The following is a 15,470-nucleotide window of genomic DNA, read 5'->3' as shown; positions in this document are numbered from 1 at the left end:
TGTGCGAGTTGCTGACTTTATAATCCCCTGACAAAAGGCACCACATCATATTTAAACGATTGCTTTCACGGCTGGCTCATTGTGATTTAACACACGCCCACAGCAGGATGAGGTTCAAAGTGGCATGAGGCTGCAGAGTCTCATCTGCAGCTCCGGAGACGAGCCGAGGTGACATTTGCGTCGCCCGGGTGGGCAGGTGGATCAGAGACGAGGCTCGTGTCCTCTCCAATGTCTGCTAGACGGAGCAGATGTGTGCATCGCTACTGTACAGGCGGCTCAAGCAGCTCCGTCCACCCCCTACCCCAGTCCCCACCCCCACCCCCCACCCCCTTCCTGCAGCCGCTACCACCATCACACACTAATGGTGTATTCGCCTGACTTGTAAATAGGGCCGACTGCTCTCATCTCACTGCCTTTCGTTTCAAATATTTATCCGTGAGCTGGTGAGCTAAATCGGCTCTGACAGTGAGACTGTTATTTAAGGTCGCAGACAGGCGGCTGGGTGAGAAGGAGAGGAGAGAAGGGGGGGGAAAAAAAAGCATCCATCCCTTGCCGGTGAAATGGGATTCATTTCCATGTGTTCATATTCTGTCATGGTTACGTGCTTTTTTTTTTTTTTTTCAAACCCTGAATAGCCGCATCCGTCAGGCTACCTCGGCTCCCTCACAACAATGTATTAGTATCCTGGCCTCGCCTCAGTGGAGAGCCAACACTGAGAGAATTACTAGTGGACTGAAGAAAAAACAACAATAACAAAAAAAATAGTCACTGTAAATAAGCGTCTGGCTGCTGCAGAATTCATTTTGCGTTGACCTGAATTAATGCTGTTTATTCAGCTGAGCTAAAGTCGCAATGTAACAGGGTGGGGAAAACATAATTCACTCGCATTTCCTAAAATAAAACACAGCTTTTTACTTTGTATTATACTGTAAGCCAGGGGTTTTCAAAGACTAACACTGTGGGTCTCTCCTCAGACAAAGCTCGGAAAATAGCTTTGTTCAATTCCTGGATATCATCTTGTTACTTATAGGACTGCAATTAATGAGTAATCTATCAATGATTTTCTCAATTAATCAATTAGTTTGGTCTATAAAATGTCAGAAAATGGTGAAAAATGTTGTTTTCCAAAGCTCATCAAATTTTATTAGTATTTATTAGTATTCAGGTGCTTTGATGCCTGCCTGGACTGTGATACTATTTATGATAGCTGCCACAGATTATTTTAGACCATTGTGGTTTTTGTCTGATGTGCTTTTAGTGTGTCTATATGTTTCTCTGCTGTACCACAAAATGCATCTCAAAGTTTTTCCAACTCTGGAAGACTAAAGAAACGAGAATATATTCACATTTAAGAGCTGAAATCTTTAAATATGACTCAAATTTCATAGTTCACAACTAAAATAGATTAAATGTTGTTTGACATAACTTCAGACTACATGGATTTACATTAAAAAAGTGTATCCTAAGGAATTTACTTTCTAATGCTAGGTTGATCTCTTAAATATCTCTTTAGGTAAATCACACACACACAGGCTATTCTTTATGATTCTCTTGTCCATGATAATCCTTGTCAAGTCCAGAGCAGAAGGTCTTTGCAGGTTTTCTTCTACAACAGATGTAGGTATCTCACTTTTTTCATGGTCAGGTATTCTATCACCCTAATACACCAGGGTCAGACGAGGTGGTAAAATGCTGTATGGCAATCTAAGAAAAAAAAACATGTCATATTACTCCAGTGCAGCTACTTGCACAACCATTTTTGGGCACACTTAGATACAGTCCGATTCACCTGCGAGTCAAAAATGAGCTTAAGGGTGCGCATTAAACCTTTTTAACCTTTGCAATAAAAATGGTCAGCCAGCACTGACATTGCTACTTTTGCTTGTTGTGATTTAACTTCCCAGAATGACTTCAACTGCTTCACATCCTCTAAAATCCATAAAACATAAGCTAAAAAAGTATTGAAATTGTGTCAAAATTGAATAAAAAAAAAATCTGATAATATCTCACAATTGTTTCTTAACACCACCAAGTTACTTGAACGATGTGCATTTTTTTTGGTTTTTGAGATATTCTTGTTCTTCCTCTTCTCTCTTTTTTTTTTTTAAAAAGTAAAATATATCTTTTATATATATATATATATATACACTAACAGAAATATTTCCCCAGTGCCTACAATGGTATTTTTGCTTATTGTGATGCCATTTCCTAGATAATTTAACATCACATCCTGATGTAAAACTTAAGCTCAAAAGCTTAATCTTCTCTCTCTCATTCTCCGTCTGACATAAACTACTGACCCGCCGCTCTGCTCCTCTTCTGATGCGCCACTTCTCCGCTCTACCACGTGTTGTCACCACGATTTGTGCCACACGCAATATAATGTGATGACGCAAAACAGACAAAGGCCTTTGTCTTCTGCTGCAAAAAAACACTGAATGCTCCAACTATTATGGTTTTCTTTTTAGATCAATTTAAACAGGATCAGTCACGCAGCTATGTCCCGCAGCCATTTTGGGGCAATCCTCTGCATTGTATGACGCGATCACAGGCGTAGGTGAATGAAGGAATATGCATCACGGAGCCAAAATGTCAGCAAAGAAGATTTTAAAACTAGATTTTGACACAGGGAACCTCTTTAACACAGGTCCTCATTACCAGGTGATAAAGCAAGTGAACCCTTAAGGTTGATGTTCATTACGTGGCAGACATATCAAAGTTTTATTGTTGACTTTCCCCTGAAATGTTACCAAAAACTTTCTGACTCATCTATGAAATTAACGCTCCACTCTCACATTAGTACCTGAACTATTTTGAAATTGTTTCGCTGACTAAAAATGTCTAAAATAAAGTCTTTAAAATGACATTGATCCCTGTGACTGAACACTCAAATTGTCTTTTCTTTCTTTTTTTTTTAATGACAAGTCCTTGATGTCAATATGAATCTTGTGCACTGTCTGCTCCGCTCTATTAGTAGTTTGGTAGAAGCAGAATGAATTCGAGCGTGCTCTCTTGAGAAAAAAGGGGGCAGACACGAATGGTGATGCAAGTCCTCTGCAAATTCTTATTTGGGCACGACCAACAGAGTTGAGTAATTTCCTGGTCAGAGACGCCGCTGCAGCGTTGCACTGCTGCACCTGAGGCACTGATGTAGAATGGGTTTGGACCGGGAGGGATGAATAATTAGTAGGCGTGGCAGGAGCTAGAAAGTGTGGCGAGCCAAGGAAATTTTGTATTTTTATAACTTGGGTCTGATTTTATTGGACATTCATTTGGTCCTACTAATTATTCTACTAGTTTCTGAAAATGCTGTCAATATTTTAAAGGGACAGTTCAACCACAACAATGAAAAATGCATACTTTTCTTTTACCTGTAGCGCTATTTAGCCATCTAGTTTGTTTTAGTGTGATGGAAACTTGACTTGTGATGTTCAAATGCAAAAAAACACACGTGAAACTTAACAGCAATGTCTCTTTCCAGAAATCCGTCACGAGCTAGATATTTAAGACTACGTATTAAACTTGCATCAAGAAAAAGTATCAAATATACCTAAAGTCATGCCTATATGATATAACTTTTACAGAATTATAAAAGCAGTCTTCAGTATATTCTGTAAAAAAAAAGTTATACTGGACAAAATATACACAATACTGACTAATACTACACTTTGAAAATACGCCACTTTCATTGTATGTGCAAATAAAGAACAAAGGAAAACTGTCATGAGCACATTTGATTTTGGGTTGAACTATCTCTTTAACAGACATATTAAACAATAACCAATCATTGTATCTGATTATCATGGGTTTGAGTGAGCCGAGCTTCAAGGTCAAGCTATTGGTGTGTCAGTCGGTCCATCCTCCATGCATCACATCTGCTGTCATCCAAAGAAAAACTGCAGTAACTAAACATTTGGTTGAAATTGAGCTAAAATGAACTTCTTGATGTTTCTTTTATCCTGTGACAAAGTTTCAGAGTTCAGATTTGCTTTGTTTTCAAGAAAAAGCGGTTTAAAAAACTGCAGTAAATACAAAATCTGGCAAAGGAAAAACTTAAAAGACATTTTTCTCAGTTTTACCCTTTGGGCAGTTAGGCTTTGTAGGACAGCATGATCCGAACTCCGGATAGTGACTCCCACTCGATTGTGGATATGAGTGGCTGGCATACTTCACAAGAAGTGCAAAATAAGAACTTCTTCACTGTCATTTCAAAAGGATTCTGATTCTGAGGGCTTACATGTACAGATGCTTTGGGTTAAATGGGAGCAGACCCTAGGGCTGACTCACAATACACCGGAAGGGCGACATTCCCATCTTGTCTGGGAAGGTCAAGGGATTCTCCAGAATGACCTGCAGAATGTGGCTGTGGAGGTGAAGATCAGGGCCACACTACCTAGTTTTCAACCATAACCCAGAGCTGGAGAAGGGGCTGGAAATAAATAGATGGATAATACACTGTGGAGCACACTGACGGTTCTATTTGTATCATCGGTGACCTTTGGACCTCACCACCGCAGTGAAGATGCTGAGCGAGTGCTTCCACTGACCTGTGTGTGAGCGTAGGTGACGTTTGAGTGCAGTATGGCTGGGGAAGGTCCGGTTGCATTCACTGCAAATGTAGCTGCGAACGCCGGCGTGGACCTCCATGTGCTGCTGCAGTGCCGTCTGGGTCTGGAAGCGCTTCCCGCAAAGCAGGCAGAAGATGGCCATGTCCGACCCTGCAGAGCAAAAGACACAACAGGACAGTCAGTGTTGAGAGCAGCGAGGCATGATTTCATTTCGTTTACCACCGGCCACATGCTTTCATGTTTCTTGGTCCGTCACATGTCTTTTCAGACATGTCTCCATGTTTCAAGATCTCAGCAATTAACATGTTGAGAAATATCGTAGTGCAACTGATGTTATCTCATCTAATTATATTTTTTTTCCTTGTAAATAGTTTTAATTCTCATGTCTTACTATTTTACTTTAAGTCAGGTTTTGCTTGCTTGTTGCTGGGAATTATGGTTACAATACCAAAAAAATTGACGTAAAGAGAAATTTCAGATTATTTGAAATGGGGTTGTATGAGGTACTTATCCATAGTCAGTGTATCAGCTACAGTAGATGCCAGTCGGCACGTCCCCAGTTTGGAGAAGAATTAGGACTACTGCTGTAGGAAGTAAGCGATTAAAGGTACTGTAACTTAAAAACATCTACTTGAAAAAAAAAAAAGAAAAAATCAGCATTAGTTTAAGGGTATGCTATATTTTAAATATTTTAACTGCTTTAATTTGCCACCAGACAGCTTTTTCTGACAGGAAACCAAAGCCAAATATCGCTCTTTCCAGACCAACCAAACTCCATTGGCAAAATCGGTAATTTTACCTTGCAGAACACAGGAGTTGTTGGTTTGCTGCTGCCTCCAGCTGTTAGTTTGTTTGTGTTATCGTGTATCTTTGTTGAATCCGAACTATCCTTTTAAAACACCAAAGTCACACAATAACTCAAACTAACTAACATATCAAGGCAGCGGCTGACAAGCAACTCCTGAGTTCTACCAGGTAAAATTACTGATTTTGCCAATGGCTTTTGGTTTGTTTGGAGAGAGCTATATTTGACTTTTATAATAGCAGTTTCTCACTGGAAAAAGCTGCCTGATGGCAAAATAAAGCGGAAAAAATACCACTACTACTACTGTAGGTAATAAACTAACTATTGATAAGTACCTCATATAACCCCACATTAAAGAATCCAAACTATCCCTTTAAGTTCTATTATGAAATTTGAGTAATGTAATGTAAAAAGCCCTGTCACTGTCACCTCTCCCCACAGCACTTCATGTTACACAACCAGTGCCAGCTTTGCTCAAACAAGCAGAGTGATTAACACACAGGATATACAACAACTTAGGTGTGATGTTCAGACATATTACAGTTTACGAACTGTGCTTTCATTTGCTTACATGAAGCACAGTGTATTTATGGGATTAAAGGTGCGCACAACTCTCATGTTTCAGGGTGGCTCAGTAGAGAGATAAAGATCTCCTATGCAATACTTCAATCGAATCTTGACTCCAGCGAGCACTGTGCATTTTTCTCCAGCAGAGATAAAGAGCGCACAGTTGCAAGCGCACAAACACATAAAATCACAAACACAGGAACAGACACATACAGCTGCACGCTCCCTTGAACACACTCCCTTCACACTTTTTCAATTACCAGGCTGGGGAAAACTCTGGGGAAGGACTGAGTGTTTGGAGCTCAGTTTCTATTTCATCAGTCAATAACACATCTTTGGGGCAAAGCTGACACTAATTTAAAAATCTATGAAGAGCAGCCCGCCTCATGTTCATAACCACTGAAGGAGGAGGAGGGCCCGCGACAGCCTCCACGCCAGATCAATCACTGTCTCGGCTGCTCTACGCGCCGAGGAACGGGGATGGAGGGAGGATACGCTGCTGGAGGATGATGATAGGAGGAAGGATAGAGAGGAGCTGCTGGATAGCAGGTAAAGATAGGAGATTCAGCTTATAGCAGAGGAAAGCCAAACCAAGGGGGGAAAAAAGTTTAATTCTGGTGCATGTAGGGGAGAGAAATAAATATTGACAAACCTTCTCTTTCTGAGTTTAGCTCTGTCTCTATGTTTCATTTTCTGTTGTGCAGGAGAGAGATCTGTCTGCACGAGTGTAGAATTTTCATTAGATGCTTGTTGAACACCCAGGAATGAAAGTCTGGCGTACTAATAGTCAGCCCTGCAGGTGAGGATGATTCCTAATATGTTTGCGACCCATTAACCTTTTCTCCAGGCTCACCATCAGGGCAGATTTTTCACTTTTACACCAGAAATATAAAACTACATGGGGCAGATTAGTGTAGCTGACTACAACAGTGAGCGAATTAAACTATTGTGATAAATGATCAATGGTTAAGGTAATTTTTCATGCAGAAATTGCTGTTTTCAGCATCTTATATATGGAGATTTCCTGCCATTCTCTGTTTATTACCAAATTAAACCGAATATCTTTTGGTTTTTGACTGACAAACAAGACATTAAAAGACATCATCTTGGACTTTGAGAAACTAGGATGAACAATTTTCACTATTTTCTGACATTTTATAGAGCTGCATCCCTAGATTAAATAATTAACTTTAGACTTTTATTGGTATTTGATAACTGCTAATAAATTGTTGGTATTTTATAACTGCTCATTAATAAAACCATTTTATGGGGGGAAGTAAGATTTCTTACTCACTTGCCTGACTGTGCAAGGTCTCTTAAGTTGTGTTCACTGGTGGGCTGCAAAGCCTGGTTCTGTTTCCCCGCTAACAGCAGCTAACAGTCAGGGTTAGCCACTTTAGCAACAAGTAAGCTAAAGCTATCTGTCCCTCGGGAAACTCTGTAATTAAATCACAGAGAGTTGCAGTGGAGCAGCCGGAGGAAATCAGAAGCCATTTCCCACACAAGATATGATTCAGTTCCACCCAAATCAGTGACTGAAGTTATAAAGTTGTGCTTTTGTACCGTGAAGCCCCAGAAACACTCCAGTCCAGTGCATAGATGGATTCTTTACATCCATGTGCCAACAGCAGCATAAGCAAGAAAACACAAATTTAGAAATGCTTCAGAGTGCAGGATGACTCATCAACATTTTTTCTGTGTTTTCCAGGAAATGACAAACAAAAAATACCATTAAGAATACCAGAGAGTACCTACAAAACTACCTGTTTTGTCATTGTTAGGCCAAACTACTGTTGGTGACATATAGTGAAAAAAACACATTGATTTTGATTTATGGGAACTTCAATGCCACCGTCCCCTGACAAAATTCATTCAGTCTGCTTGCTCATTTTATACTGTTGGATAACATTTCAATTTCATGTTGAAGTGGCTCTGTGGTACAAATTTGACTCTAATGTGTCTTTTTAAAAAAAAAAAAAAAATAGAAATGTACCTCTTTCAGCACCAGGATGAAGGTTCAATTTCTGATTTGTTTTATAAGTTGGATTATAAGACAAAGGAAAATATTTCAGATCATTCCTTCAATGTGACTACGACCTGATGATTACTCTGCTGTCAGAAGTCAAATTGCATTAGTTAGTGTAAATGCATGACTGGTTAAAAGCATGTAACTAGCGTTAAGCTAATTTTCTCCTGTTTTGTATTTCTCTTACTCTTCTCCTCCTCCTCTCTGCTTTTATCAATGAAGAGGCTATTGACCGGAGTCGATTGCTTCTGGAATCCCTCTAGGACTCCAGGTACTTAAGTGGCTTTGATTGACAGGCCTGCCTCCTATTCACTTCCCTCCCTTAGTTTATCGTGCATCTTCGGTTTGGCTCTGTCGGTGGACAGGCATAAGCAGAACACTTCTTCCTCCGGGCCACTTCAGACCGAACAGTTCTTGGTCACATTAAAGACGTAAACACGCCATTATTGTTGTTGTTTGGAGAGGTAGAAAATGAAAATGGCCTAAGTGGTCTTAGAGGCAGAATAAACGGAAAAAGACAGTGTTAGAGGAGGGGAAGGAGGGGGGGTTTAGAGAGACTTTTTAGTCAAAAATTAGAGGAAGAAAAAGGTTTTGGAATGTAAAAGGTTATCAGACCTCTGACCTGTGGTTTAGGCTAAGGCGTGGGCATGGTTGAAATATGAAACCCAGATACACACGGAGAGAAAGAAAGCACTGGCGAACAAAAAAGCAGAAGCACCACATGAAAAAAAAAAATACTTTGAAGCCAGGGCAGTTACAGTGGCGAGTCACATTGAGTTAGGCCTATGTGTCAACTTTAAAAGAAGTCCGACAGTCACTGCTTCTGTCTGTGTGTTTTCAAAGCAACATGAGACAGCTAAGAGAGTAAAACAGAGAGCAAAGAGTCAATCTGACAGGCGCGGACAAAACTGTACAGGGAAAGAACAAAGTTTATATGTAGAAACAAACCACAAGGAGCTGATGGACATTTAAACATGCCACGTACTAAATAATGCAAGGCTTAATACTCAAAAATGACGAAATTCATGGCAGCACTACCATTAAGACTGTCCTCGTATTCAATGACAGAACATAATTAAACATAATTACCTTCATCTAATTAGGACAGAGGACCTAAAAGATGGACAACAGCTATATCCTTAAAAAAGTCCAACCTCCATAGCATATTATATCAGCCAATAGAGACATCACTTAAAGACTGGACAGCTACAAGGACTTGAAGAAAAAGAAAGTGCATGGAAACATATTCACCAGGTAATCAAACATGTTGTGCACCCATATAGTAGCAACATAAGAAAATAATTGTCCACAGATCATCAACATAGAACCAAGAGTAACCCTTCATCTGTTGTAAAAGTCAATAAAACCAAAGTCAAATTTATTAAAATTGCCCTCATGACAGCCAACAAATGTATAGCTAAGCAATGGAAAAACCAGCGACCTACATTTTACTTGATGCACTAATAAATAAGCACCATGTATAAGGCTCTAACTGATTATTATTTGCATTATTTAATCTGCAGATTATTGTCACTATTAACTGATTAATTAAGTCTATGAAGTGTCAGAAAATTGCTTTTTTAGTCCAGCCAACAATCCAAAACCCAAACACTTACTAACACAAATGACAAAAAAGAGCAGCAAATCCTCACATTTAATTTGATTAATTTTCTTTCAATCGATTAACTGATTAATCGACTAATTGCTGCAGCTCTAATCATGCATTAGAGGGTTGGGGCGGCGTAGAGCTACTGCAGGAGGCACATGGATGGCCAGGAGAAATACGGAGCAAGATAAAGTTAAAATAATTGATTTATGTAAGGAAAATAAACAAACGAGAGTTTCCTGATGCTGTCATGATGACCTTTATTTCTTAAATTCACCTTGGATCCTTTTTATTAATTGCTGCCTCGATTATAGCTGATGATAGATGATAAATGTAGGGTGGGGTGGGAAACTTTTTCTCAGCTTCTGAAGGTGGAGAAATGTATAACCTGATGGAAAAGCCTGGAGGATTTAAATAGATTTTGGGTGGTTTTCTAACATCTCCGGAGCGAGACTCCCCATCATAGTTCTCATTCTAATAAATACTGAATCAACTGTCAGGTGTGAGTCATACATGTTTGTGGGAGGGAGGAAGAGGTCTGGCATCTATGTGATTACATTTTTGAGCATTGTTGCATTATGCAGCCGTGGGCCGTTTTGTTACAAAACCAATAAAGATAATGTTGAATAATAAAAAAAAAAGTTTGCTTAACATAAACATGCCTGCAAGCTTTAGACTTGTTAAAGAATTAGTATTTTCTGTCTCCAGCAAACACCAAAGATGGCGGTAGGTACAGTAGTAAATGCAATGCCAGGCTATAAAACATCACTTCTTAAAACTACGGGCGACATCCCAGATGTTACATTTGTGCTTCTCAACAGTCCATCTGGGTAAAATACTCGCTCTTCACCATCATTCCTCCTTTTTTTTCCGCAAATCACAGTTTGTAGTACAGTGTAGTGCAAACCTGATTAGAGTTAGACAAAATTAAGTGGTACAAACTATACAGTCAGTACAGGGAATAACGTGTGTGTGTTGCAGGAAAGTGAGTAAAGGTGTTGTCGACCGCTGATAGATGAAGAGAGCAGTGGAGAGATAAAAAAGGAAGGAAAGGTGGGAGAAAAGTAGTTGACCCAGGAGGTCCATTACAGTGTAAAATTGAGTCAGCCCGAAGTGACACCTGAACGGAGGAGCTGGAGGAGCCGGAGTAGTGGGGGGTTCTTAGTCTCAGTCCTGTTTGGCTGTTTTGGAATAATTTACCTCCCCTAACCAGCCTCTCTCTCCTTCTCCCGCCATCTATTTATAAAGGCTCGGGCAGTTTGTGGCTGCTTGTGTGTGTGGCCGCAGCAGCGCCGGCAGTATCTTAATGGGCCTGGAGTGGCAGGGCTGCTGTTATTTAAGTGGGGGACGGACGGAGGCCGGTAATGGAGAGGAATACTCCCCGATGGGAGGTGACAGTGGCCGGATGGGCACAGAGAGAAATGGCCTGAGGGCAGAGGCTGGTAGGCACTTTTACTGATTCTGATGTGCAGCAGAGGGACCACGTGCCCACCCACCCACCAGCTCTGAAACAAGTCTGAGAAATATCTCAATTAATGGCCTCAAACTTTTTTTTTTTAACAAGAACTTAGTGTCTCAATAGGTAATTTTACTCCTTTTACTGGGTGTCTTGTGAGAATCATTGCTCCATTAAGAGGATACTGATGCTTAAAGAGAAGTCACTAAAGCTGAAATTTGGATTAAGTGATTCTGGCCAGCAAACGCAGAAGAAGGTGAGCAGTAAAACCAAACTGCAGGCTTCCAAACATCCAACTATCCACTTTCCACCAACATAAAGCACTAGCACCAGTTCTAATCTGGTTATCACACTGGTTCAAAGTCGGTTCAACTTGCAAACCCTCTAAGAGCTGTGCCACCACAGAATGTTGTTATGTCACTGTATACGTCTTTGCTTTCCCAGCAACACTAGGGGTATCTTCAGCAACAATGGTGGACTACATTGTCCCTTTGCAAGTGCTGCCCCTGGCTCTGCGACTCTACACAGGCAGCCAAAATGACTGGTCCAAGTTTGTTATGAACTTCTGTCGAGGTCAACAGTGCAAGAAAATTGTTGATATCTGGGTTCTCAGCCATTTTTAGCATAGAGAGTAGAGTTGTTCTGCTACGACACCAGCATCATAAGATGTTTCTGAAACTCGACCCTGCTACTTCATGTGCTTTTTTTGCCCCAGGATGGCAAATTCATGTTCTGTAGCATTGATTCTCTGTATGTAGTTGTTCAAGTTTTACAAGGCATTAAACCTGAGCCAGACCACACAAAGATGACAGCATTCATATCATGTCCATAAAAGGTTAGGAGTAGCGTGTTTTGTGTTTTGGAACTATCTTAGAAACTTAAAACAGACAAAAGATGACCAGTTCAAAAGAAACGTGGCAATATTTTTAGTTGCGGCTCCAAAACAGTCTCATGTAATACTTAACGCTGAAATTTCACAGTCTGTAGGAGGCCTGGCAGGAAAGCAGCAATGTTTGACTTTGACAACTTAAAGTCATGTTTCAAGACGAGGATCGCGATCCTTAAAATCCTGCTCCAAATTCATTCCCGGCTGCTCGTGTTTCCCGGACCGCGGTCGAGACAGTTGAATGCGTCCTGACTGTGGCCTGCAATGCAGCGTGCTGAACAGAGGACCTGCCAGAGTTAATGAGGCAGAGAGCAGCGGGACCTCAGCACAAGGTGTTCAATCACAGGCCATTACCACAGCCCTCAACCTCTGTTACGGCTTGCTCTTGTCAATAGCGATCTATAATAAGCCATAGTTTATCCATAGAGAGGGCAGAATAGAGACTAAATGTAGACTTATGTATCGTAAAAGACCTTCATTAATTGTAGGTGTCTCAGTTTGAGGCCTAATAACAGAGACATGATCTCAAAGTCACCTCAACATGGTCTATGATGGCTTTTGTGAGATGCTGCCTTCAAATACCCCTTGTAAACTCTGAATTCTGAGTTTTATCTCTCATAAATATGATTCATATTGAGTGTGTGTGCCCGTTCCTGGCCTGAAACAGTTTAGCAAAAAAGAAAACTTGTTGAAAACCAGTGAGTGGTTCAAATGATTTAAGATGTTTTTTGGGGAAAAGAGATGGATTACCTTATGTTTGTGCGGCCTCTCTTAAAAACAAGATGGTTTGTGTAACACATGGTTCTTATTTCTTCCCCCGGCATGAGAGTTTTCAATTAAATTTTAGGAACTGTAACAACTAATATGTTCAAAACAAAGTATGCGTCAGACTTTTACTTGTTCTTGAGAAAAGGTGCATCACAGGTAGCACAGAATGAAAATAGAAAACTTATTTCTCAAAGGGAATCCCACTATTCTCAGTGGCATTTGCTGCTTTGTTAAGAAACACTGTTCTTTCAAAAGATATTCTCTCATTTGTGTTTTGATGATGGTGGTGTTTAAAGGTATGATCTGCAACACTCTCCTAAAAAAAACAAAACAATCCCTTTCAATCATCACTTATGACCCACTAGAAGTGTGTGGTGGTTGCTGTATCTGCAGAGATCCTGCACGTCACAACCCAAAACAACGTCCTGATGCGTTTAGTGCATTGTGCATATATGCAGTTTTTTTTTCTTACATGTGCATAAACAAAATTTAAACTTTCCCGTTTCCAGTAGACGAGTTTTCCTTTCTGTTTTTCTCTGATATATCATGTTTGATGTCACAAATGCCCCGGAAAGCCGAGACTCAACTCATATCTAACAGCAGAGAGAAAGATGTTCTTAAAAGTGTCTGTATCCTCAGTTCTCAGTACCTTTGTAGCGTCTAACTGAATCTCTGTGGTGTGAAGTTTAGTTTCTGTCCTGCATCGCTATTTGTACTTTCATGTATCTGGTTTGTGTTATTGTTTCATGCTCGCTTTCAGCTGGGAAGGAGTCGTGCTGAGTTACTGTTTGGCTGCTTCATAATAAAAGCTTTTACATAATAAAATATCAGGGAAGGGAACATTTATTGTGGAGAATTTACTGGAAATTAAGTGTGTTGGCAAAAAAGTCATAGAAATTACCGACAAAGGTGATAAATCATTTCTTCTGCAGAAAAAAGGGCAACATTTTTTTATTTTTCTTTTATATTATATTCTATTTTGATCCTTGTGCTTCTGTAACAGGGGCTATACTTATCATTTTCCTAATAAGGTCAGTTTAATGGAAACAGAGCAAGAGGCCTGACAAAGGTCTGAAAATGAGACAAATGGGCACCACAGCTGTAAAACTTTAGCTCATTAATCTGTACATGCTCACAAATGTTGGTGGTGCTTTTTAAAACAGTCAGATCAATTTGTCTCCTGCCTGCCTTGGACTATTCTTGCTTTACACAATCCGTCACAACAACACCTTTCCAAACAGGTGCTCTGTTGAATACTCAGCTCTGCTAGCTGCCACCGTCTAACTGCCAGTCACCACAAACACCAGTCACAACAGTCCTGCCTGTGTTGGCAGAGCAAGGTGAGAGAAACGAAAGCAGAGGTGACGTTCCTGCTGCTCTTTAGCTTCGTCTAGACTGGAAGTGTTTGTTGTTGCTCTCATCTGCAATCAGGCTTCATCACACATCAGGTCACATCAGGCGTTCTGAAAAGGTCGCCAAGCACCTTTTTACCTCCGCCTCGGTGGGGCGTCACCGGAGAAATGCATCTTGTCGTGAGCAAACAAATAAATGCCTTCTGTAATTTACTCTTGTATGGATCTGAAAAGGTCCCCCATGAAATGTTATGATACATCCCCAACACTCAGGACTTCACACCGTAGGCATCATGTCCGGCATATCTGCTGGCTCGCAGGAACCCCCGCGGGCAACTATTGCTGTCTGTAACACTGCAGGGAATCCAGCAGTCCAGTTACCTCAAGGAACCCCACAACCACCTCCATCTTACACACACACATGCGCATTTATCCTCAACTTTAGAGCAAGCTAAGGGCAAATTAAAGAGGATAATCACAGTGCAAGAGCTTAGGAATGTTTAATGGCAGGATCACAGGACAAGAAATCTTTCTAGATGATAGTTACTATTAAAATAAACTATTTTGATGATCAAATGAAAGAAGAAAAAAAGTCAAAATTGTCAGATTCCAGCTTCTTAAATCTGAATTTTGTCTGCTGTCTTTACTCCTCTGTGACAGTGATTGAATATCTTTAGTTTGTGGACAAAATAAGAGATTTGAGGACATCACCTCGGGTTTTGGGAAACACCAATCAACATTTTATAGCCATTTTAGAGACCAAACAACTAATCAAACAATTAACGCAGCCCTAGTCACGATCCTCTGGTGGCATATCTGAATACACATTGAAATGCTGCATTAGAAAAATGAGAGCAAGGACACTTTTTTGAATTTTGCTTTCTTTCAGAATAAACTCAACATGTTGAGGATAAAGTTGGAATTCCATTCTGACTTAATTCTTGAAATGGAAACTTTATTCAGCATCTCAGCATCTCAGAACAAACAAAGTCTATGGATAGGCTACCACTAAAAATACCTTCTGCTGTCATGGGAACTAATTTCTCTGGTTAGTTGCTGGTGAAATTACAAAGCTCTACTTGTTGTAAGACTAATTTCTTGCTTTCCACAGCATTGGTGATTGCCTCATTATACCATGGTCAAAACAACTCAAGATTTCCCAACTCTTAGCCCCACTGCATTCTCTGCCATCGAAACATACTGTCAGACATATGTTCCGACGTTCGCTTCAGCAGATGAGCTAGGAAATCAATTTGTTTTTAACAGTGGAAAGAAAAGTGGCCAGCTTTTTAACTATGTTGAGGGCATCAAAAGTACAATTTTACAGCTTTTATTTAATTCTGCACAACTCGTGTACATTTGCAGTGAAGCTACCACATGGTGCTAACAGAGGGATGAGGACTGCCAACAGAGATTCAGAAATGAGGAAATAAGCA

General features: G+C 40.3%; 1 protein-coding gene across 1 annotated transcript in view; it reads right to left on the bottom strand.

Moving 5' to 3' along the window:
* zbtb16a (zinc finger and BTB domain containing 16a) overlaps window positions 1–15,470 on the bottom strand; it is a 201,694-nt gene that overhangs the window by 18,382 nt on the left and 167,842 nt on the right. The window contains exon 5 of the mRNA XM_084730007.1: window positions 4,548–4,718. Within this exon, the coding sequence (XP_084586133.1) occupies window positions 4,548–4,718 (171 nt within the window). The remainder of the gene's footprint in view (window positions 1–4,547; window positions 4,719–15,470) is intronic.

Source organism: Lutjanus erythropterus, chromosome 11 (genome assembly GCF_056507025.1).
Source record: "Lutjanus erythropterus isolate fLutEry1 chromosome 11, fLutEry1.hap2, whole genome shotgun sequence".
Taxonomy (NCBI): domain Eukaryota; kingdom Metazoa; phylum Chordata; class Actinopteri; order Lutjaniformes; family Lutjanidae; genus Lutjanus; species Lutjanus erythropterus.
The sequence above is the reverse complement of the archived record's forward strand: the minus strand, read 5'-3'. Positions and strand labels throughout refer to the sequence as shown.